The 25,051-nt window shown below is 42.5% G+C and overlaps 2 protein-coding genes across 6 annotated transcripts in view; one reads left to right on the top strand and one right to left on the bottom strand.

Annotated features, from left to right (window-relative positions):
• Positions 1 to 8,686, bottom strand: part of MYOF (myoferlin) — a 129,824-nt gene extending 121,138 nt beyond the window's left edge. For 2 of the 4 annotated variants that reach the window (XR_012646308.1, XM_075000386.1), the window contains exon 1: positions 8,506 to 8,686. Coding sequence is in view for 3 of the 4 variants with exons in the window: in XM_075000386.1 (XP_074856487.1) it covers positions 8,506 to 8,593 (88 nt within the window). In the remaining variant the exon portion in view is untranslated. The remainder of the gene's footprint in view (positions 1 to 8,505) is intronic. The other 2 variants (XM_075000384.1, XM_075000385.1) reach the window with 1 other exon arrangement.
• Positions 8,687 to 15,201: 6,515 nt separating this feature from the next.
• CEP55 (centrosomal protein 55) overlaps positions 15,202 to 25,051 on the top strand; it is a 37,649-nt gene continuing 27,799 nt past the window's right edge. The window contains exons 1-3 of one of the 2 annotated variants that reach the window (XM_074999568.1): positions 15,202 to 15,384; positions 17,366 to 17,650; positions 23,550 to 23,556. In XM_074999568.1, the coding sequence (XP_074855669.1) occupies positions 15,202 to 15,384; positions 17,366 to 17,650; positions 23,550 to 23,556 (475 nt within the window). The remainder of the gene's footprint in view (positions 15,385 to 17,365; positions 17,651 to 23,549; positions 23,557 to 25,051) is intronic. The other variant, XM_074999569.1, reaches the window with a different exon arrangement.

Here is a 25,051-nt window from a genome sequence, read left to right as displayed (position 1 = left end):
GGTGTGTCCCCCACTGCAAGGAATCTGTAGACAGAAATGCACCCAAGACAACCTCATGAGGGAGCATTTGGCCTGCCTGCAGTCCCTTGTACAGGGACTGGAAGAGGAGCACTAGCTGCCACTTGGGAGTAGAAGAGGGATACTGGGACAGGCTAACATGCCAACACAAATTCATACGCTTCACCCTCACTACAAAGGCTCATCACCTAATAAATTATAGTGTTAGTCTTTAAAGTGCTACAGGTCTGCTTTTTTGTCTTCTGAATGATGCAGTGCATGGCATTGTGCCTGGAGCAGGCCACCAACAGCAGAACCTGTTCTAAGTCAGGAATGGCAAAAGCTTGTTATAACAGAAATTCCAAAAAAAAAGATAATTTAATACTGCTTATTTAGCATTAGTGGCAATTTCAGTGAGAACAAACAAAATACAGGATTATTAGAAAGAACTTTGAAGTGATGTAAAGAGTGAATCAAATCACTTATGATTTAAGGAAACAGTATGGCAAGGGAACTGTACAAACAGTACCTGCCAATAGACGAAATGTTTACCACAGAAGGAAGATGGCAGTGAATCTGATTTATAGTGCTGATGAAGGAATGTTTAATTCTTAATTAATTTGGTCAGGGAGAGCAAGGAAGAAACTCCCCTGAAGTACATTTCGGTCAGGGAGTTTGGCTCCAACCCAAACACAAAGAATGCTGGCCTTTTGGAAGCACCACAAACAGGTATTTTCTACCTGGCCAGGTTTAACTGACAGAATTATACACTCCACTGAAAGTGCAGGGCTACACCCTGCTCATAGCAAGGTATATTGTTCTAAAAGGGAAACAATCCAGGAAGAGGTAGATAGTATGCAGATCCAAGATGTAAATAGCATGCTGGAGACAGGGGTAATTACTAAGTCAGAAAGCCATAGAGTTCCTGTTCTAATACCTAAAAAGGACAAAACAATGAGATTTTGTATAACACCTAGCCTGATGTTGTATAACCTAGACCACAAACACCACACCCCAAATAGAGGACATAGTGGTTTTGTTGGGAAGTACAAAATTCTTAAGCGCATTGGATTCAACTCGTGTACTGGCAAATCCTCTGGGATGCTAAAGAAAAATCAGCTTTTATAGTGGAATGTGGCTTATTTAAGTTTAAGGGTATGGCCTTTGAATTAATCAGTGTAACTGCTATATTTCAGAGGCTTATCAATGAGGGGCTGCAGGAGTTACAGACATTACCAAGACCTCTGTAGATGACTTGGCTATTTTCAGTAGTCTCTTAACTCTCATAGGAATTGTATTACAAAGGCTACATGAAAGCAACTTCACTACCAATATCTTCAAATGCAAAACGCGAACAGCAAAGTTATCCTACCAAGAACACAGAGTGGGCAGTGGTTTTGTTTGCCCAAGGGAAGAAGCTATTGAGAAGTTTCCTGCCTCATGAATCCAAAAGCAGCTCCAATCCTTTACTGGTCTGGCCAGCTATCAATGGAGATTTTAAAGAAGTTGAGAGATGTTGTGGCACTACATAGTACAGACAAAGGTCTGTGAAAAAAGGCTTTCAGAACATGAAACGTTTTGTCCAAAAAGCCTGTTTTGGCCACTGCTGATTTCATCAGCTCGTTTATATCATGCCAGTACACGAGTTGAATCCAATGCACTTAAGAATTTTGTACTTCCCAACAAAACCACTATGTCCTCTATTTGGGGTGTGGTGTTTGTGGTCTAGGTTATACAACATCAGGCTAGGTGTTATACAAAATCTCATTGTTTTGTCCTTTTTAGCTATTAGAACAGGAACTCTATGGCTTTCTGACTTAGTAATTACCCCTGTCTCCAGCATGCTATTTACATCTTGGATCTGCATACTATCTACCTCTTCCTGGATTGTTTCCCTTTTAGAACAATATACCTTGCTATGAGCAGGGTGTAGCCCTGCACTTTCAGTGGAGTGTATAATTCTGTCAGTTAAACCTGGCCAGGTAGAAAATACCTGTTTGTGGTGCTTCCAAAAGGCCAGCATTCTTTGTGTTTGGGTTGGAGCCAAACTCCCTGACCGAAATGTATTTCAGGGGAGTTTCTTCCTTGCTCTCCCTGACCAAATGCTTTTAACATCAGGTTAGGCAAGCTCCTAAAGTAGAATGGCCATGGGAAACAAGACCCAACCCATTGCCTTCCTGAGTAAAAAACCCTAACCATACTGAACAGAACTATGCTGTCATAGAGCAGGAATGCCATGCCATTGTTCGGGCTGGTAAGCAACATACATCTTATTTGTATAATAAAAAAATCTCAGGTGTTGACAGAACACCACTTTGACATGGTTGCACTGAGCTAAGGGAACCAGTCCTAATTACTTTGTTGGAGTCTAGCCACACATGAATTCGATAAAGGAGTAATTGGTTTCAAGGGAAAACAAAACACAGTGGCTGATGCTTTATTAAAAATGGACTTATTCTGGTACATTTTCAAGAGGGTCACTAATAGCCCTTCCTACACCTGTTTTGCATTAGAGGTGCATCCCAATAGCCAGTTACCAGATTATGCAAAGGCTGCAGGCATTAACTGAGAACTGACAAAATCACAGCTGTTCACATAGGTGTTAATGTTGCTCAAAATAGGTATTAGTCTTACAAGACTATGTTTAGACAGGATAGAATGTCTGCAATTATCAAAATCAGATGAGCCATCAAGGAACATGGCAACACAAAGGATTAGTGAATGCCCCTATGTACCCTGGGAGCACTATCTGCAAGGAAGCTTCCCCTGTGGACTTGGAGGCTGAATGAAGGAAATAAAACAAAAATACAGGAAAAAATGTTTTTGCTGTTTCAACTATCACAGAGCCAGAGACAACAAACTGAAGCCAGAGATCCCTGGTAGGGAGCTGAGGAAGATCCTTTGTTTGCACTTTGAACTGGCAGATCACTACAACTCTGTAATTCCTAGGACTCAGATTCTAACTTATTTGTGTATATGTTTCCTTGTTTTAACCTGTAAATAACTCTTTCATCTCTTTTGCCTAGTTAATAAACACTTAGGTTAGTTTATTACAGGATTAGTTTACAAGCATTGTATTTGGCGTGAAATCTAAAATGGAAATTGATCTGGGGTAAGTGACCAGTCTCTTGTAACTAGAAGCAAGCTGAATATTTTGTAATTTTTGATTTAAGTAATTATCTATCACTAAGTGCACCTTGCCTGTGTGGCCAGATAGATTATAGATTTTAAAAGAAGTGGACTCTAGGGCAAGACTGTTACAGTGATCCAGGAGTTTACATTTGCTACTGGCTTGATGAAATCTAATTATAGGGCATACCTTTAGTTTGAGGTGTCTGTTCTGAGGTACGTACTCACAACTGTCAACCACTCAAGACTGTGCAACAATTAATTCTATCCATAATTTTCTAATACTTTGTACTGGTATCCATTTTTAGGGTGAATTTGTCAGTACAGTAAGCTATGTGCTATCCGGCAACCCCAGGCCCAGGAGGTTGCTAGATATTCAAATATTCCAGTTAATGGAGAGCTGCTGAGGAAAGGCACAGACAGTGGTCAGTGCCGCCCCCCCATAAGAAAATTCAGCTCTTCCCATCCCCCAGTGCCAGCTCCTGCTCAACTACTGCCTCCGTCTACTTTTTGGTGGGAACAGCAGGAGCTACTTGTGGGGAGGCAGACACAGCTGCAACCTGAGAGGAGCCACTTGTGGGCAGGGGGACATAACCTCACAGATGGCCATGGGGGGCTCCCACTCAGCCTGGGGTGAGGGCTTGAGCAGCACCCTGAGACTCTCAACGAAAAACAAAGGGGGCGGGACACACCTTGTTTGCTGGTGTTATGCGTTATCTGAGAGTTCCAGTTGATCAAATAGTGGATAAACAAGAATTTACTGTGTCCTTGATAAGTGGTGAGATAAGCATGCTGACCAGAAGAATTTCGTTAACTAGATATGAATTTTGTTTCAGATAAAGTGTTCCTCCTTTTAAAATTCTATCCTTACCCCTATCAACCAAACTCAGAACTCAGATTGACTCACATTATTATAATTCATCGTTATTTACTTCAGTGAGTCACACAATAGCAGAAATAAGTATTATATGGTGTTCCAAAATCCTGATATCTGCCTTTTAAAAATCATCTGATAGTGGTATCATAAGGACAAATACACCACACTCCCTTACCAAAACACACTTTAAAAACCATCATCCCTAACTTTAAGATAATTAAATATCCCCAAATGTCTTTAAGACAGAGTTATGGTGATCCAGTGATCCTTTGTGTCCTTTCAGAATGGGGAGAGTGATTAAACTTCTAAAATCCAGTAACTATCAAGTTGCTATGGATTCAAGCAGAATAAAGTCACTATTATTCAAAGTGCATCTCTGTGGAAGTTTGCACAGGCATAGCTATAGTTTCACAATTATACCACTATAATTCTGCCAATTGATTTTCTCAGGTGGAGAAGCTCTTTGACACAGCAGAGAAAATTAAAAAATAAAATAAAATAAAATAAAAAGCGCATTAGCCCTGTTGCCTCAACAAAGCAGAAGTCATAGCTCCAAATATGGTTAAGTCAAAACTAAATGCTACAGAGATATGTTAAAAGGAAGCAACAAGTCAATAAATATCATTCCACTGATTACACACATAAGCAAACATCTTTAAATTACACCTAAAGGAAAGAAATGTCAAGCTTTTTTTTTATGTTTACTATATATCACATGTAAAAATATTTTATTGCCTTAATTTTTAGTGTTGACTGCCATTTTGGCATGATTTCACACTTTTTTCCTTATCCATTTCCGCAATGCTTTTATTTTGTACAAAATGATGCCAAGCTCAGAATTCTGCTGTATCAGGCTTGGTGTCTGCAGGATTGGTTTACACTTGGGTGTGTAGTTCTTTTTAAATAACGAGCTGCTCCTTATGTAAATAAAAAACAGAGATACAGCTCATAGTGTCAAGAATAAAAGTTCTTGAGGAGAAATAGAAAAGCTACTGCTGATACAGTCTACTACTATAGGGTTTTGTGCATATTCCCTAATAACATTTACTTATAAGATAGTGTATAATTACACCAGCTATACATTACTATGTAAAAATTAATGATTTCTATTCAAGGTGCAGATAAAATTGTACTTTTACACCTGATACACACATCAGAAACCAACAAAAAAAAAAAGCCCTAAGGCCATGATCCTGCAAATGAAAATGAAAGTGAGACATTTTCACATGAGCAGAGTCACGCTGAGTTCGCTAATCTGTACAGATGCTGATGTCCATAAGGCTGTGTCTACACTAGCCCAAATCTTCGAAATGGCCAGCGGATAAGAATAAGGGGATTTCGAAGTTCCCGGGGTTCTTCAGAAAAGGACCCCCATCTGGATGAGCCACATGGCAGTGAAAAGAGGCAATTGCAAAGAGCCATGGCTGGCAGTCTGCTAATGAGGCGCTGAATATGTATTTCAGTGCCTCATTCGTTATCTTCAAAAGGGCATTTGCATTGCCACTTCGAAATTTGGCCTAGTGTAGATGTAGCCTAAACGTTTGCATGACCAGGGCTTAAACTGATATATCTTTTTTCATAACTGGCACGTGTAAGAGCCTAATCCTAACAGGTACTGAACACAAACAAATCTCACTGAAGTTTTACGCCAGGGTCAGCAACTTTTTGGAGGTGGAGCGCCTCTTTTGACCTCTACATATGAGCCAAATGCCAGTGATACTTTTTAAAGTCACTAATAGTCCTACTTCCCACAGCTTAATTAATAAATAAAGATGCAGAACTTTATCATTTCAGTCTTTAAATCTCTGCCCAGCTGGGGTTTCTAAATATCTAAAAATGTCCAGGATATTAATACAGGCTGAACGTCTCTTATCCCGGATTCTCTAATCCAACAATATCCATGGTCCGGCACGAACACAGATGTTACTGAACCAGGGAGTCCCAGCCACAGAGACTGCCTAGAGAGAGGCTTCCCCACTGCTCTGACTCTCTGGCATTCCTGCCAATCAGAGCAGTTGGGGGAAATGGGAAGTGTCTGGGAGTGTTGGAGAAAAGTCTCTTTAGGGCACTTTTCTCTCCGCTGAGATCCCCGATGGGGGAAGTGACAATGCTGCAGGGAGATAAGCACCCTCCTCTTCACCCAGCCTGCTCCTGTCCCTTCCTCCTGCCCTGACCACCTCACCCTACTCCTACATCCCCTCCTGCCCAGACACCCCCACCCCAACCCTGCTCTTGCCCACACCCCCACCCTCAGCTGGGTCCTGCACCCTCCCTCCCACCCAGACCTCTCACCTCCAGCCTGCTCCTGAACCCCCCACCCACTGTTGCACCTTACCTCTCACCCAAATCCCCAAACCTCAGTCATTCCTGCACCTCCCCAACCAGACCCCAAACACCCACCCCAGCCCATTCCCGCACACCCTCCCACCCAGGTGCCAAACACCCATGTCCAACCCACTCCTGCACACCCTTCCCATCCAGACCCAAAACACCTGTCCCCAGCTGCTCCTGCACTCCCCCTCATGACCAGAACCTACACATCAACCCTCAGACCAGCAGGGAGGGAGAGCGAAACGAGCCTGCAGCAAGTTCTTCAGGGTTCCACGGTGGGAGCTCCAGCCTCAGCCCTGCACCAGAGTGGGGACTCCAGGGAGTGAGGGGGTTCCAGCCCCAGCCTATCTCCATACAGAGCTCCAGCCCCAGCCCCATGGCAGGGACCTGTGAAATGAGAACTCCTCACCACTAGGTCCACCTCCCCAAATGACAAGATCCTGCTGTTTTCTGGCCCCTTGTGCTCCTCTGGCCAGAACGCAAAAAAGAGAATTTGGAACATCATGTGTAATGCAGGTATGCAAAAATAAATGCACTATAGGATAAGAAATTATACAGTCTATTAAAACATTCATGAGACTGAATTTGGGGGTGTTAAAGGTTAACTGGCTAATCAGTAAGCCTCACTCTAAACAGATGAGGTTTACCAGTTACAGTTAACCTGTACAGGCTAGAGCAGCCACCCCCGCCACCGCCCATCTACCTGCTGTGGACAGCAGATTGCTCTAGTCCTGCAGGGTCACTGCAGGTGGGGCACTCCAGCTGTGCCAAAGTGGAAGGGGAGGGGCAGCTGGGCAGGTTGCTCTAGCTCAGCTGGGCTAGAGAGGCCCCTCTGCTGTAGACAGGGGCTGCTCCAGCCAGGCTGGAGCACCTCACCCATGGCACACCAGGACCAGGGCTTATTCAGCCCAGCAGGTGTGCCCAGGGCCACTAAAGATGTGGGCTGCTCAAGCCTGGCAGGAGCACCACCGCCTTGTGGTGCATCCAAGACTGCCTCAGATAGGAGCTGCCTTGGCCGGGCTGGAGCACCCTTCCCAAAGTGCTCCCAGGCCAGGCTGCTGAAGACGGGGGCTGCTCTGGCCACAATGGAGCATCCCCCACTTGTGGGAATAAATGGGTGCGCATCTTTTTGACAATAAATTACTTCCAGATTGCAACAGTCTCTTCAGCTATTCTCAGGGGATAGACCACCTTTCCCCATGACTTTTGGGTTCACTCTGCTGAGGTACCAGATGTCAGCAACTATTCTTATCCTTTAAAAAATTTATTTCCAGTGCAGGTCACATTGGTGCAATAATACTTTCATGAGTAAATTTAAATGTTGGCAAGAGTTGTTTGACGGCTGATACAAGTTTATTTGGCTCCTCCACATCCCGTGGGGGACAACACTAAACTTGTAACTAAGCCAGTTTTGGTGCTGGAGGAAGAAGAAGCAAGAGCAACTTAAATCAGTTTCAAAGCTTATATAAAATAAAATTAACTAACCTACATAAGATTGAATATTAATAAGTTTTCTCTTCCTCCCTTAAGCAATAAGTATGTGACCTTAAAAGTGGTGATATAGAAAGTTAGATTTCAAGGTAAAGAAAGCCCCCTCCCCCAAAAAGCAACAATAAAGCTGTAAACAAAAGAAAATAAACTTCTACTTATACTAAAAGAAATTCTAATATTTTAGTAAAATAATTACAATAAAAGGGAACTGCTGCAGAAGCAAAATCGGTAACAAGCAGCAGATGCTGTGCTAAATCAAAAAGAAACTAAAGATGAGAGATTTTCCAGATAAACATCAATGGTGCTGGATTGCAACTCAAGGTCACATGATTTAGGCTTTAATTAACGATATCATTAAAAGTAGATTTATAAGTAAAAACAAGGGAATAAGCCCTTTAAAATATATTGGAAACTGAACCTTGGGAAAGCATCCCCAAAGGCAAAAAAAAAAAAAAAAAAAAAAAATCACACCCACAAACATTCTCCACCCATATCATGCCCTGCACAGTTACCTTCAGCATTTCAGGAAAAGAGCGTCTTTGCTCATACTATGAAGAGGTTCAATTTTGTGCATCATCAGTATTTTATAATTTTAAAATACCAACATAGAACATTTTGTTATGTAGCCACAAAAATATCCCAACAGAAATCTGATTGAGAACATTTGCTAGTTTCCTTACCTTTAAAAATAACAGAAACAATAGGATCTGGTTTTCCAAATTTGGTTTTTGGGATATTGGTAGCAGATTCCACAATCACCCGAAGCATTGTTTCAAAATGTGTATTAAACCACTGCTGTCAGAAAAGGAACTTTAAGAAAGTCTGTGCTTCAGACGCCCTGTGTCCTCCTCCAGATGAAGCTAGGAGGAGGAGGCAGCACGGAACAGTTTGCCTACAATGAAAAAGGGCTGATGGGTGGATCTAACTGACGGACTAGTTACTAAAGGCTATAGAAAAAAAAGTACCTGTAAACTGACACCATAAATTCCTGTGCTGCACAAGCACCAACCTGTGAAGTTACATACAATCTTAGTATGAGACACACCACAGCTCCCTTTTTTAAACAATAAATCTGAATGTACTATATCACTGGAGCTTTATGATGGTCTACTCTTCTCATCTTTTCTTTCAATGTTTCAAGTTTTAAGATATTTTCCATGTTTCTTTCCTATTTTGTAAATCTACAAAATATCGCCATTCTTGAAGACAGTTTAAGTATTCCCCATTCTGTAGGGCTCAAGAACATTTTTAATAACCTCTCCCATACTATGAAGGTACTATACAGTCTGCACTTAATTGCACAGTTATATAAACATTAATTTAGCCCTTTATGATCAATAATAAAAATAAGTATGTAATAAAATGGAGTGTGAAGAAAAATATGAAAGTTGTTAATCCAAAAGGAGAGAAGACTGTCTCTTGGACAGTGACCTATAAATGATTACTCTTAACTAGGGAAAACTGGGGAGTTGAATCCCCTGAAAGGAAAACAATTAGAAATGGTGAGTCATAACAAAGAATTTGTTATACCAGTTCAAACCATTAGTCTATTTAGTCCTGTTTCCTGCCTGAAGTCTCAGAGGAAAGAAAACCAAGCCAGAATTACAAAATATGTCTGTCTATGCAACAGAAGTACATGGAGATGAATTTCATCCTGATCCCCGTAAATGTGACATTATGCCATTGAACCTCAGATCTTATTATTTTTAGCCAGTATTAACTGCCTGTATTATTGTCATAAAATTGTTTATTTTACATGCTGACCTTCAGATGAAGTACATTCTGTATATTAACTATTTATTGCTTAGCTTTTGTGGGACAGACCCACTGTCCCACGAAAGCTCATCACCAAATAAATCATTTTGTTAGTCTTTAAAGTGCTACATTTCTGCTGTTTTGTTTTGTTGGAGTAAAGACTAACACAGCTACCTCCTCTCTGTTACTATTTGTTGCTTGAAGTAGTATTTTATCTCATTGGGTCTATATGAACTGGGAATTTATCACTTTGCTCCTTGTAATTGCATTATGAGACTGACCTATGTGGAGAGTGACTTTTTATTTCCTAAGATCTCTGATGGAATGAATACCTCTGCTTCTGAAAATTTAAGCTAAAACCTCCCATTACAAAAAAAAAACATAGCACAAACTATAGCAAGAATTTTTAAAAGCATGCAGTCAAAATGGAGTGTGTACCACACCTAAGCACAAAAATGTTACAGAAAACAAGTTTTAAAATGCCTATGAGTGCCCAATTTTCCTAGGAAAGGAATTAAACTCAGAGGTATACCTCACCCCATTATACTTACACAATTCTGCATTTGGTACTGACTCAACTCCCACTGAAGTCACTGGAAGTTTGATCAAGCTTCCCCAAAACAGCAATATTTATGCATAACAGCACCAGTTTTGGCAGCTACCCTTTCGCCTCACCTTTTTGATGAGAGAGGAGGATTAAATACTGTTATAATATAAGAATGTTCACTTACACTGAAATTAGATGAGGTTTGTTCTGTTATTATAAATCCACATTTTATAAACCAAAATTTAACTCTGTAAGAAAAATTCACCCAAAGGGAAATTTAATTTGAAACCTCAGGGCCCAAAGGAACATGTTTGTTTGCAGTTTTTAAAACTAGATTTAAGGGTTAGAAAATCCTCAAAGCCAGATATTAGACATTTAAGGTGGCAGTAAATTTTCCTTACATAAAATAGTATGTTGAGTACCTGTTAGTCATTTCTGCTATTTGTATTATATTATTGTAGATGATGTGGAAATTTCTTCCCACAGCTTGATGATGTATAAACACAGGCTCCTGGCTCAGAGTGGGGGGGGGGCTCACTGCACTGTGTCAGTTTTTCATTGTTCAGACTGACTAAGCATATCGGCACTAATAAATGGGAGCAGATGTGATCATACAGATTTATTATGCACATGGAGCACTCTGGAGCTGCTACAGAAACACAATGATGTAGCCAGGGTCTCAGACCCCCAGAAATGCTGCTCTTCACCCCACTTACCAGATAAATGACTACAGAAGTTCTCCTTCCTCCCTGCCCTGGACACACTTCTTCCTACCGGGCCTCTTACCCACCCCGTTCTCTCGCTCCCCCTATCCCCTTTGCCCCTCAGCCCCACCCCAGCTCCCCCTCGATCTTTCTCTCCCTTAGTCCCTCCCACCTCTCCTTCCAGCCCCTCCCTCGTTCGCTTCCCCGCCGGCGAGCGCCTGCCCTTCTCCTCCCGCTCCCGCCCTTCTCCCACAGGTTCCAGCCCCTCCCCATCCACTTCTCCTTCTACCTCATTTCCGTGTGTCCTTCCCGGCGTCCCGCCTCCTCCCGTCCAGCTCGCGCTCTCCACCGTTCCGCCCACCGCGGCCAAACCGAGGCTGTAGCAGATCCGTGGTTCGCTTCCGGGAGTGAGGCTCACTAGCGGAAATGACGTTTCCGGAGCCGCGGGATTCAAACTCCCGGAAGCGGAGTGGTGGCTGAGTGGAAGGAGGGTTGTAGTGTTGTTGCCCTGGTCGGGGCGGGTGTAGCGGTGTTGCTGCTGGGGTAGTCCGCGGGGAGAGGTAAGGATGGCGGTGCAATTTCGGGGGTCTGCATGCTGTGGTCTGAACCCGGCGCTGCCCCGGGCGCGCGCCGCTTGTGGCAGACGAACAACGAACTGCCGGTCCTATGGAGGGCGGGCAGCTTTCTCTGTCAGCCCGGTGGGCTCCCCCGTCTGTTTCTCCCGCGGGCCCATTGAGCTTCCCACGCCTCATCTCCCTCATTGTTATGGTGTAAGTTCTGTTAGCTCTTTGGTAAACATTTAGGGTAAAAAGGAAGGGGCTTAAATTGCAGCAAGGGGCAGGCTGGGCATCCGGAAAAGCTTTCCAACTGCCATGGTGGCTAAGCACTGGCACAGATCGCCTAGAGAGTCTGTGGTATCTGCATTGTTGGAGTTTTACAGAGCAGGTTAAACAAACACCTGTCAGCGATGGTCTACAGGGTGCTTGTGTTGCTCTGAGAGCAAGGGACTGGAGTTGGTGATCTCTCAAGGATTGTTCCAGTTCTATTAATCTCTTGCAGGCCAAGTGGTTAGGCTTGCCACGCATCCAGTATTGAACTGGACAGTCTGGTATTTGGGTTTTCTGTCCAGTTAAAAAAAATCTAAGAATAAGGGACATGTGAATGCCTGGTATTTTTGTGGAGGACATCTAGCCAACCCTACCACTGCTGATGGCCAGGGAGGGGCTGCCCTGAGGTGGGCAGGGCACTGCATGCTCCCTGCCTGCTCAGACCTGCTAGCCAGGGTAGGTATGCCCACCCCCCGCCAGCCCGGCTGCTGCAGCTCTAGCTGCTAATGCTGCCGTGGCTGGACAGGCAAGAGGAAGGCGGAGTAAGGTGCACCGTTCTGCCTAGCTGGGCTCGCAGATGTCTGGCTGGTGCTATGCCCTGTGGACCGGGGTTGGTGCCCCCCCAGTGCGGCTGGTCTGCTGCTCCTTTCCTCACTGCTACACAGCCTCCATGGTGAGCTGGGGCTGGTGGGCAGAGCAGGCCCAATTCTGTGGCAGGAAGGATCCGGTGAGCCCCCCTGCACTGGGCTTGCTTGGTGGGATTGGGATGCTGGGGTGAGAAGGGGTTTTGGTCCTGGCCAGCCTCACCAGGCGATACAGCCTGCACCCTGCCCCCACATGCAGCTGTGGGCCTGCAGGGCCCCCTTGATGTCCCAACTCAGGGAGCAACTACATTCTGACCTTTTCTTCTCTCTCTCTCCCCCCCGCTTTCTTAGAGGGGTCTGACGCACACCCAGGAGCCTCTCCCAGGACAGAAGGCTTCTTGAAACACCTTCGGGTTGGAAGGTTATAAATAACCTGTTTTCAATTCTATAACCTCCATCCTGTCTGTTTTTTGTAAAGCCTTTGGGCTGCCAGCTCCGCCCTCTACCCCAGAGCTCTCTTCACCCACCAGGGGCAGCCCTCAAAGATCAGGGGTGGGAGCACAAAAGCAGGCTCTCTCCCATGCCAGCCAAGGAAACGTTCCCCTTGCCAGGAGGTATTTTTAATGCCTGGGTTGGCCATGGTGGAAGTGACTATAAATGAGCTGAATTCCTTTCAAATGCAATAGCTGGTGTCTAGCTGGAGATATGGCCCCAAGTTTCAGGATCAGGTGTGTTTCTGGCCAGGTGCACCCACATTAAGATCTTATCCTTTGTGAGCAGTGCGCATTGAAGCTGTCATCAGTGTAGATGTGGTGTAGACAGCTCTGCTAATTAGGAGTTAAGTGTTCTAACAGTGTTGACTCCAGGGTGCAAGAGAGATGAGTTTGTCCCAGCAAAAGATTTTAGACCATCTTCTGCTGATGAAAGAGATGAGGTCAAAAGCTTGTCTCAGCAATGAAAGTTAATTCAATGAAAGATATCTCACTTGTCTCACTAAAGAAGTAAAAATGCTCTCCTGGACACCAGAGCTTACCTTACTGATAGTACTGGACCATGTGCACCCTTGTTGTTCAACAGACATCTTGTAGACAAGGAAATACAAGCTGAAAGCCAAGACAGGCTATCCAACTTCTGACCAGTCCCTGTTGTTCTTAGCTCCTTTTCCAGCAGCTAGTGTTGTGCATTGATCTTCTTTTTACAAAAGTAACAGGTTTTATTTCTTCCAGTTAGATCTTTTGTAAACATTTCAAGTCCTGAGTTAGTAGTAGTTGAAGATTAATGTGCCTGGCCACCTTTTTTGCTTTTAAGGTGGGGGGGTTTTGAAAAGTATATCAGACACATTCTGACAAAACACTTTTTCAGGGGAATTTGCTGCTTAGTCAAAAATTGAAATGTGCCATAGGCTTCTGTTGGAAATGGTACTCTGTTCCCTTTCACAGAGAGCTTCTGAATGTTCCATTTCCCATCAGAATCAGAACAAAACCGCTTTCAAAACAACAAAACTCTGTCAAATGGATTTGCCTTTTTGTGCCCAGCTCTACTGGCTATGAAGGATAAAGGTCTTGTTCCATCAGTTAGACTACATAAACTTTTAGTTGGGGGTCTGGATGATGCTAAAGAGGTTGGTGGAGTGAGGTCTTCTCAAAAATCAAAAGGGGGTGGGGAGCGTGATGCTGAAAAATTTGGGAACCACTGCGCTAGACCTTGTCACTACTTTCAAGTGAGAAAGCAGCATCCATTGCAGAGAAATCTGAGAAATTAAGAATGGAAGTCTACCAAACATGGTTTAATTGGCGGATATCTTCGCTCAGGTCCACAAAAGATGTTTCATCCCATGTCTTGGCCTGAATCCAGCTTGTGTGGTATTTAGGATTTTGCTTTGCTTCAATTAAATAACTTGTAACTGACCTTTGGCTGCAGACTAGGATTCAAGACCATAACTGCATTTCACTTCTCTCTTGGTTGGCATTTGCGAGGTTACTTCTACACTCATAAAGACTAAGCATTTAATAATTAAACAAAAGCTTAATTTATAAAAACTGATGTACTGATTCCTCTTGCATAAAGGGTGTGGGTGTCTTCAAGCTCTGCCATTAATGCTAACCTGTAGAAAAATAGCTTATATTAAAATGTTTTGCACTTCTATAATACCTTGTATCTGCAAACCAATTAATTTAACCCACTATTGTTGAGACTCTTCACAAACATTTGAGGGAAGTAAAGCAATATCATCTTCTTATTGTGCATGTGAATACAAGATGGTCTTTAATAATGTCAAATCATACTGTCTGTAACCCCTATTTTAAGAGCAGCACACACACTGATTTGTAATGTGATACGTGTTTACTGCAGGACATTCACAAAGCTTTTACATATTCTATTTTCTCATAATTAAGGTGTGCATTTGTACTTCTATCTTCACTTTTACTCCAAAGCCCACTTTAATTATGCCAATTTTACTTCACATTAAATTTGTTTTCTTTCTTAAAATGCATCTTGCCTTTCACAGCAGGAATTTTGCCAGCTTCTATTTCCTTTTCAAAATCAAGATTTCATTAGCAATATGATCAAAACACAGATACATTATCGTATCCCACCCACAATGCATTGCACAAATTAAAGAGGGAGTTATCCAGTGTTTCAGGATCACATCATGTTTATTTAGATATGAATTGTTCATTGTTGGCCTTTTAGATGTTCATCATTTATCAAAAATAACCAGGAGGTTGTTTTGTTTTGTTTTTTTGTTTACTTTGTAATTATAGTGTTAGGAGCCACAAAGAAGTCCTTAAAGAGCTGCATGTGACTCTGGAGCTGCAGGTTGCAGACCTCTCCACTACAGCATGTCTTACTGATTTTGCATAAAGTATTTTTGCTAGGTCTCTGGAATCTTTAATATTAAACACAGGAAGAGACCATCATTTACATTATTCTTTTATTTTCACAGAACACTTGGAGGATGACATCAAAGGCCACCAAAGATATAATTACTGGCAAGTGGGGATTCAAATCTGGTAACTCTAAATCTGAGACTGAGTTGGAGAAGTACAAAAGAGAGAATGCAGCTCTCAAAAAGTCAATGGAGGAAATTATTAAAGGGAAAAACAAAATGACAGATACAGAAAGGAATAGACTTCTAGAGGTAATGTGCACAGTGTCACTTTGGGCTCATCTTTTATGGTGCCATAATAGTTCAAACATTACAAACCAGTGACTATTCTCCTTGTAACTTTAACATCATATTTTTAAAATGTAATGTTCTAATAGGGTGCACGCATTCTTAGGTATTTCTTAGTTGTCTGCACTAAAATTCCTGTATCAGAGGGGTAGTTTTACAAAGTGGTTAATATAGAGGCCTGAGGCCAAGGGCCTCAATTAGTAACAAAAAACACATCTTCTGTAATGTCTTGATGCTTTTTCAGTATGCTAAAATGTTGTTAATTTTGAACCTTGCTGTTTTGGATGATTATATGCACCTTGGTGAATGAAATGAGCTCTCATAGGATAGCATATCCATGCACTTAATTTGAACTCTTGTGCAGTTCTGCTCCCATTCAGATTCATCTAAAGGTATGCAACCTCAACCACTATGAAATTGATAGATTTCCGTTCCATACAGCTAAATGCAGTCCCTTGCATGTTGTCAAGTATCAGAGGGGTAGCCGTGTTAGTCTGGATCTGTAGCAGCAACGAAGGGTCCTGTGGCACCTTATAGACTAACAGAAAAGTTTAGAGCATGAGCTTTCGTGAGTTAACTCCAGCATCTGAAGAAGTGAGTTAACTCATGAAAGCTCATGCTCTAAACTTTTCTGTTAGTCTATAAGGTGCTACAGGACCCTTCGTTGCTGCTACAGATCCAGACTAACACGGCTACCCCTCTGATACTTAACCACTATGAAGTGTCTTTATGTTAGGACAGGCAGAGAGCAGGAACTTGGGGATGTCTATTGGTGCCCTTCTGGTCTATTTGTTTTATTAATTAGCTTAAATATATTAAGCACTATCTTTGTAAGGCTTTCTTGCCTTTTAGTCTTGTGGCTCCACTGAGGCTTTCCTTACTCCACTCAAGACTGTTTTGCTAACTTAAATGAGCAGAAACAGTGTGTCAGCTGCAAGCTGTATTCTTCCTGTGATGGTATCATGTCTCTGACTGAAATGCAATAAGTCTCCTCTTTGCTGTGAAAGAACACAGTCCCAACAAGGGCTTCAAGTGTGATCTTCACCAGCTTCACTCATTGAGTGAGCTACATTAGTTCTGTCTCCAGATTGCACACTCCACTTGTGCTTCAGGCCTCCAGTAGCTTCATAGTTTCAAGTATCTAGGCTTGAACCTCTACCTCTAGTGTACAGAAACCTGTGAAATGATGCGCACACATTAAAGTACAGGATCAAACCCAAAAGAGCTGTTCTAATATCTCATGTTAGTCATCAGTAACTGAAAATACAATGAAGTGAAGCACAGTTTAAAGCTGAAAGATCATATTGTATGGAGACAGGATTTAATCTGTTCTGACATCACTTACTTTTTTTGGTGTTGGGGTTCTGGCAAGCTAAATTGCCAGATGAAGAGCCCCTATTTACTGTGTTCTAATGGAACTGAAAAATGAAAACATGGCCTCTAAAAAGCTACCTGATGCAGCAACTGTGATAAGAAATATGCCAGAGAAAAATATTTCACCTCCAAAGACTCATGCAATGCTCGTTGTATATATGTTCCAAAATAATTTTAATTTGGAATAACTTCTTTTTTTTTTTTTTTTTTTTTTTCAACTGGAATGGCATGAGTGTAGGTGCTTAAGAACAACAGAAATTTCATTGAGTTGGTATAATTTCCATGGCTACATCTGCCATAGACTCATTAGTGTATGTGTGGTTTTTTTTCATTCTGTACTTAGTCTAGCTTTTCTTGTCTATTAGTGGTAACACTGTATTTTCCAAATTATTGCATATGTGTTATATGTTTCAGGTAACTTCTGTTCAGAATAAAATAAACATTCACAACTAAACAAAAGTGCATCTTTCAAAATTCAAAAGTTTGGATTCTTGGGGACTTTGCATCACATGTCCATGTAGTAATTTTTATTTGCTTATCAATAGTAATGCTTTTGTTTTGTTCCATGTAGAAAATACTTGCCCTTGAAACTGAAAAGGAAAAATATATTTGCCATCTTGGGGAGAAGGAAAAAGAAATCCAAAACCTAAAAGACAAGCTTAAAACCAGAAATAAAAGTAGCGATGTCATGTCACTACTTGGTCAACTTGAAGAAAAAACAAAGGAAGCAGCAAGGAGAGAACAACTACTTAATTCCTTGTCAGAAGAGACAGACCATTTGAAGCACAATTTATCTGCAGTTACTGCAAGATGCTCTGAACTTGAAAACATAACCAGAACCTTTCAATTGTCCCAGGTACATGTTGCATAAATACCCCATTCATTTATAAGCTTACTTTAGAATTCTTTATTGTGAAGCACAGAAATCCATTCTGCAACAAGATGCACTGATATCCTACTTCCCTTTCTCTGAAGTCCTATACATGTACTACAGCATAAGGGAGAGACAGTGACCAACATAAACACTCTACTATAGCAATAAATGGAGTAGTCCATTTACTAGTTACTGTCTGAGGGAGTCTCCCCTTTCAAGCATACTTCGTACTGCCATAGCAGCTTAGAAAGGTCCCTAAATGCCTCACATATAAATATATTGTTTCCCAGCATGGACATGGAGCAAGGCACCTTACACTGCACTCTGAGACCCCAGCCACAAGCTGGTGTGGGTGAAGGCCTTGCAGGGAGTGAGGAGCTGTGGCTAGAGAAGATGCTGCATCTGCCATTCTGCCTGTGCTGAAATTCATAGGGCAGTCAGGAGGCTGTCAGAATTGAAACATGTCAGGAAGTGTTTGAGTATCCTAACATTCCAGGACCACAGAGCTGTCATCTTGGCTGCCCTCTCACTGAGCTGCTCTGTTTTGCCTCTTTTTTAGTTTGAGAGTGTAAAGTAGTAAAATCTCATTCAGTGGGCAAGTTAGTGCTGGAAAGGAAAGGGGAGGTGTCACTGGATTTGTTTAAAAAAAAATACAGAATCATACATTCAATAATGTTGCCCTCTGCAACTCTGGCTAGGTATATCGGACCTTTTGATTTTTTTTGCCTGAACCCTGTATTCCCATTCCTGGTTTCTGCCTTGCTGCCTAGTTTCAGATCCCTGTTTTTTTTACCTTCTGGCTCTGGATTCCAGTTCTGGCTAAAAGGCCTGATCACCACTGTTCTGATGATTAGATCCGATTCTTCTGTCCGGCTCTGACACTTTCATGCAAGTATGACATAGCTTTTTTTCATTGTGACGTTGAAGAGGTTTGTGGAGTCAATTATTTTTGTTTAGGACAGGTGCAATACCGATACGAATGAAGCTTTTTCTCATTTATTGAGCATGTATCTCATATATATCAACTGTGGTTGCCATGCTGAAAGGCCTCTGCTGGCATAAATTATGTGTGTCTCTTGTGATAGGTACTAGTTGAAGAAAACCATGCAAGATATTCATTAGCTTGCTTTTTACCTAGGATATGAGCATTGTTTCATCACATGCAAACTTTGGTTGTGTTAACTTGGAGAACTGGTATTTTTCCAAAGTCTCTCATAGATCAGCATCAAGCTTGAGGTTTGGACATGACCAAGAGATGAGTAAACAACCTATCTGAAGTTAGCTCAGTTCCACTTTGGTTTTCTTCACATTCAAGCACAGTTTTAATCTGCTTTTTGTTTTTTTGTTTTTTAAGACCATGGATTGATAAAGCCTTTGGTTTCTAAAGGCTTCTTGCAAGTAATGAACTATTCTATTAATTTGACAGACAAATTTAGCTATCTCATTACTGAAGAGTGTGTGTGTTGTGGGTTTTTGCTTTTTGTCATGAAATTTAGAAATTTTGGTCCATTATACTCGTTCTTGCAACTAATTTGTGTAAGTTCATTCTGTAGCTTTAAAATTGCCCTTATTGGCATTTAACAACACCTAGTGAATCTAGATAGTGCTTGGTTACTTTTATTTAAAAAAAAAAGTGGATGCTTCTGTGTGCACGAAGTCCCCTGCCCTGGCCCCATCCTCCCAATAACTTCCATGGCTCTATTTTTATGTTCTAGGACTTGGCCTGAACAAAGTGTACAGGAGTGAACTGGCAAACTTGTATCAATCCAATTTCCTTTTGGAAATTCTTTCCATATGTCAGTGTGAGTCTTTTCTACACCTCGTATTTCAGGGAGATAGCTAACAATTTGTTTCAGGACAGTTACGGTAAACCCTCAATTTTACGGACCCCTATTTAGCAGACTTTGGGAACAACAGACGTCCACCAGTGCCCCTGCCTCCATTCCCAAAATTTGCTGGGGTTCATAAAATCCAAAATTATCCCTCCCCCTCTCCCCCCAGAGGTAAGTGAAGGGACTTACCGCTGCCGTGGACTGGAGAAGCTGCTCCTCTGTGATGTGTGCGGTTCCTAGGGCTCTACTGTCATGCGCACAGATTCCTAGGTTCATCTAGTGCTCCCTAACTGGGTTAGGCTGGAATAAGGGGTTAACTAAAAATGGGTTAACTGAAAAGGGGGGTCCCAGTAGTGAGTCTGACTGCAGCCCACCTGTCAGTACTGACAAACACACACCACTCTGTCCTGTAGAACATAGAGGTTCAGCAGGGCACACTTCCCAGCTGAGGCAGCTTGCTTTCAGAACTTTCTGGTCATTGGGCCAGAGCTCTTTTGGGGGTCCTGGGGCATCTTTGCCTCAGCCTTACACATCGCCCTTATAGGCTCATGAGCTAAGACATAAACACACCACGATACACAGTTAAGGATACCTTTCCCTCTGACAGCTTGTCAGGGTACTGGGTTAAAAAAAGTGGATATGGGTGACGAACAAATAAGAGAGAGACAAATTTAATACAAACAATATTTTTTACTTACATGTAAATTGTGTAAGGTACAAAGATAAAACAACAAACTGTTGCATTATATTGCTAGGGCTATACTTATACAGGTTTCTTCACAGTACCGATAAGTATTTGCACACTACTCTAACTCGTGAGCAGGCAGGGGGAGCAGCATAGGGTGATCAGTCCTCAGCGCAAGTGACGCTCAGCTTCTCCAGGGCATCGGGAGCTCCCTCCTGGGGCTTGCTGTTGCACTCCTATATAGGATTTCTGATGTCACTACTTCCCACAGTGATATATGCCTGTACACCAATCACTTTAAAATATTTCACTTTTTCCCTTATATGGGATATAGGAGAGGAAGGGTATTTTAATACATTTCACTTGGTCCCTTACTTGAGATGTGGAATGGGGAGGGCTCACCAGCCTTAGCTTGATTATCATATTCTTTGTTATGTGTTTAGTAACCGCTTCTGCTCCTCCAGGCTCCGTGTTTGTTGCATGTGGTCAAAGAGGACTCTGCACTTCCCTTTTTCTTCTCTTTTGAGACACTTACCCATGTTCTTTAGCTGAGGTCACAAGCTGAGTGCCTGAGCTATGCACCTGAGGTCGGCAGTGCTGATATGGCCTAACCGACGTTTGACACACTGGAGCTGCTGTGCACTCCTTTCACCAGTGGTGGGGTGCATACGCGCCCCATGTCTGGTGGAAGGAGTTCACGGCGGCTCTGGCGACAGCTCCTCCAGGCTGTGCGGTGGGTCCAGCAGCTCCAGCCATGCGGAAAGGTATCTCAAGCTGTGCAGCAGGGTCCCAGCTGAGGGTCCAGCAGCTCTAGCTGCTAGGCGGACTACAGCAGCTCCTCAAATTACTTCCTCCATTCTATGATATTGCAGCTCTCTCTTGTGCACAAAAGGTCACCTTGAGTAGAGTGGACACTGGATGTGTGTAGCTGGCATGGAAGTCTAGTACCATTTGGAAATTATTTCAAATTGCTCAGTTTGCTTCTCAAAAAAAGACATCAGTTTTATGTTATGTACTGTAACTATGTGCACACCATTTGCAGATGGAGTCCACTGATTCTGGCTGCATCTTGACCAGTGCCGCATTACTTCTTTTTTTGACATAATAAACAAAGCTGATGATCAACACTACTGAACTGGTTTTTAAATAAATAAATCAGCTGGAAGTTCCCCTTCCATTTACAGTAATCTGTAACATTAAAAAACTTGGCTATGTTCTGAGCATTAGCAGATAATACAGAACTGTCTGTTGAGGGCCATGATTTAAGTTTTGTGAGGGCTGGACATTGACCTGTTGTTGGTAAAGTATAATTTAAGGTCACTTTTCAGACGCTTTCTTGAATCTCTATTGACCATACATGTTCTAAGTATGTCATGTTTGGTATCATTCTATTTGTGGAAGAATGAGCTTTTGAATGATACCTGACTTGACACTGTGTTATCAAAATTTCCACCAACCAGAGAACCAGGATCTGCATGAAAGGAGCAGACAGGGTAGTAAGACACACTCCTATATCCATGTCATTGAGGTAAGACCTGTGAAATTATGATTTTGTAGAATTTTACAAATCAGAGACCTTCCTTATCTCTCCATTGTTAACTTGCTCACGGACTTGCACGTGCTCACAGGCTGTTAAAGGGGCGGCACATTTTCATGCTGCCATTTTAAAGAAATGCTCATTTTATTCCCTGCCTGACCCTGGTGTGGTTGGGGGCCGGGGGAAAAAAACATTGAGTTCCTCTGTTTCTTTGATTTTTTGCAAATTTTTATTTACTGCTCATGCAATTGTGAGAACTGGCCACTTGTCATGTGTGATGTAAACCACAAAACAGTACATGACTGTTATGTGCTCACAGAAGGCCACAGGCAAGCCCGCTCAGTCTACATGAGGAGGTGGGTAGCATGGGAAATGTACTACAGCTGCGTATATTCAGCAGTCCTTTTTTTGAAGACCAAAACTGTTCCTTCTAGTGAACATAGGTGTGTGATTAAATTACATTAGCAAAACAGTTGCAGCTATTCAACCTAATGTAAAGAAAAATTTCCAAAGGACCAGACTTGATTTTTTTTATTCTCCCCCCCCACCCCCCCGCCCCAACAGGTGAATTGTTCTAAGAGCTTTGACTTCCTATTCTTGGGGGTGGGGGAGGGGGGAGAGGAAGGGATGTAAAGCGCTTATACTGTAGGTAGGGTCATAGAATTTTTTCAAATCCTGTATTTTATCAGTTCAGTTCTGTGCTGCCATTCCCTCCCCTTTGCTTTACAAGTGACTAAGTACTGTAAGAATTAAGGCCTAAACATCACAGTTTCATACACTCTAGCAGTTAGATCCATTAGTTAAAAGTATATTTGAGGTGGGGTGGGAAGTTAGGAAAATGTAGAAACTGTAAGGTCCTGCATCCTAAGACTTGCCAAGACAAGAAATGCTTCAGCAGTTTCAATAACAATCCCTTCTCTCTGAATCCAAAGGCCTCTCTTACTTGAAAATTCTTCACCCTTCCCATGAGACGCAAATCATCTCCTAGAGCAATAGCTAGTTTTATGAACAATTTGTTTTTTCTTTCTTATACCACTGTCACCCCACTAGCATTGTGAAAGAAGTCTAAACTGGGAGTCAGCGGCCTTTCCAAGATGGAGTGCCAAAATTTGACCTTTTGACCTCTATGTACAGTCCAAGTGCTGGTGATACTTTTAAAAGTCACTAAGGCTGCGTCTACACGTGCACGCTACTTCGAAGTAGCAGTGCCAACTTTGAAATAGCGCCCATCACGGCTACACATGTTGGGCGCTATTTCGAAGTTGAAGTTGACGTTAGGCGGCGAGACGTCGAAGTCGCTAACCCCATGAGGGGATGGGAATAGCACCCTACTTCGAAGTTGAACGTCGAAGTAGGGCACGTGTAGACAATCCGCGTCCCGCAACATCGAAATAGCGGGGTCCGCCATGGCGGCCATCAGCTGAGGGGTTGAGAGACGCTCTCTCCAGCCCCTGCGGGGTTCTATGGTCACCGTGTGCAGCAGCCCTTAGCCCAGGGCTTCTGGCTGCTGCTGCTGCAGCTGGGGATCCATGCTGCATGCACAGGGTCTACAACTAGTTGTCAGCTCTGTGTATCTTGTGCTGTTTAGTACAACTGTGTCTGGGAGGGGCCCTTTAAGGGAGCAGCTTGCTGTTGAGTCCGCCCTGTGACCCTGTCTGCAGCTGTTCCTGGCACCCTTATTTCGATGTGTGCTACTTTGGCGTGTAGACGTTCCCTCGCAGCGCCTATTTTGATGTGGTGCTGCCCAACGTCGATGTTCAACATCGACGTTGCCAGCCCTGGAGGACGTGTAGACATTATTCATCGAAATAGCCTATTTCAATGTAGCGTGCATGTGTAGACGTAGCCTAATAGTCCTACTTACAACAGTTTCATTAATAAACAAACAGTAAAGCTCTGCATCTTTAATTTAGGTGGTGGTTGGTAGCATTAGCTGGCCTTTTGTTAATTCACAGGCAGTGTGGCTTTGAGCAAGCTCCAGGCTGCATGAGGAAGGAGGGGCTGAGCTCCTGCCTCATGTGCCAGTGAAAAATCAGTTCAAGTTCAACCCTTGTCACCCATGCTGGGGGTTGCAGTCTTCCACAATCAGTTCTTGCCTCTGCAGGGTTCACATACACAAGGTTCAACTTGTGTCTTGGTCTACCCTCCTCTGAGGTTCACTCCTTTTTATTTTCCAAATTATTCACTTCCTCCTATGTAACCTGTGGCCAATTCATTCACCCTCCCTCCACGTCTCCCCCCCAAAAAAACAAAACAAAACAAAAAACACGTTTGCTGAAAATCTAACCCTGGTACAAGGGAAATAATGTCTAACTCTTCCTCCTGTCCTACAGTGTTCATTCCAAAGGTGGGGGGGGAGAACACACAACCCACGTTCCTGATAACGGTGCCCAAAATAAGTGCCTTCTCTCCTCTTCTCCCCAGCAATGCTCAATCCTGGCTTCTAAGTAGTACTTTTTCCTCTCCTAACTTTATCCGCACTCACTTCACAAACCTACAAAACTATCTCTCAATTCCAGTAAAATGGTATTCTGCAGGTCCCAAGGTGCTACTGGTATGTTACAGTGAAGTAAGACATCTCACCTGGGATTAGGAGATCTAACTCTCTTGTTTTTATATATAGTGTGTCCAGGTACAACGAGATTTCCTGCATTTATAAAGGTATTTGTTCCTATTTCTGTCAGTTCTGCACTTTCTGAAAAGCATAGGCACAAAGTAAGAGGGGTGCATGTAAACACAGTTGGCAAACTCAGCTATAAACATGTTCGGTGTGCTTTTTCTGAGTCCTGGTGTGAATGAGCACAGAAAGGTGGTTGTTTTTATTTTTTGTTTTTCAGCTCTTGGTCAGTAGATGGCACTGGTCACCCTAAATTTGCACGATTTTAGCTGAATAACTTCTAGAAACTTGCTTTATGACAGATACTTGTGCTTTCTTATTTAAGAATCAGTCCTCGCTCTTGATTTCAAAGAAGGAAGCTTTGTTCTGAATAATATGCTGTCAGAAATGTCCTGTCTTTCTGATGCAATACCACTCTGAATTTGGCCTGAATTTTATGTGGGCTACTTCATATTATTATGCCACTCTTAAGCAGAGTTCAGGAACGTTTTATACTTAAATAATGAAAATTCAAGCTAACTGAACAAAAAGTCATTCAAAATAACCTAAAAAATCAATAACTATTATAGTAATCACTTGTTTTAGTGGGGATATCAAAACAGTGTATAGTCTGAAGTCCGAAACTCATACCTTGAAATTAGGTGGTAAATAATGTCAGGAGCTAGACAGTCTGTTACTAGATCCATAGTGGATAAAAAAATCAGATTTTTTA

The sequence above is a fragment of the Carettochelys insculpta genome, chromosome 7 (genome assembly GCF_033958435.1).
Source record: "Carettochelys insculpta isolate YL-2023 chromosome 7, ASM3395843v1, whole genome shotgun sequence".
In the NCBI taxonomy this organism is placed as follows: Eukaryota; Metazoa; Chordata; order Testudines; family Carettochelyidae; genus Carettochelys; species Carettochelys insculpta.
The sequence above is the reverse complement of the archived record's forward strand: the minus strand, read 5'-3'. Positions and strand labels throughout refer to the sequence as shown.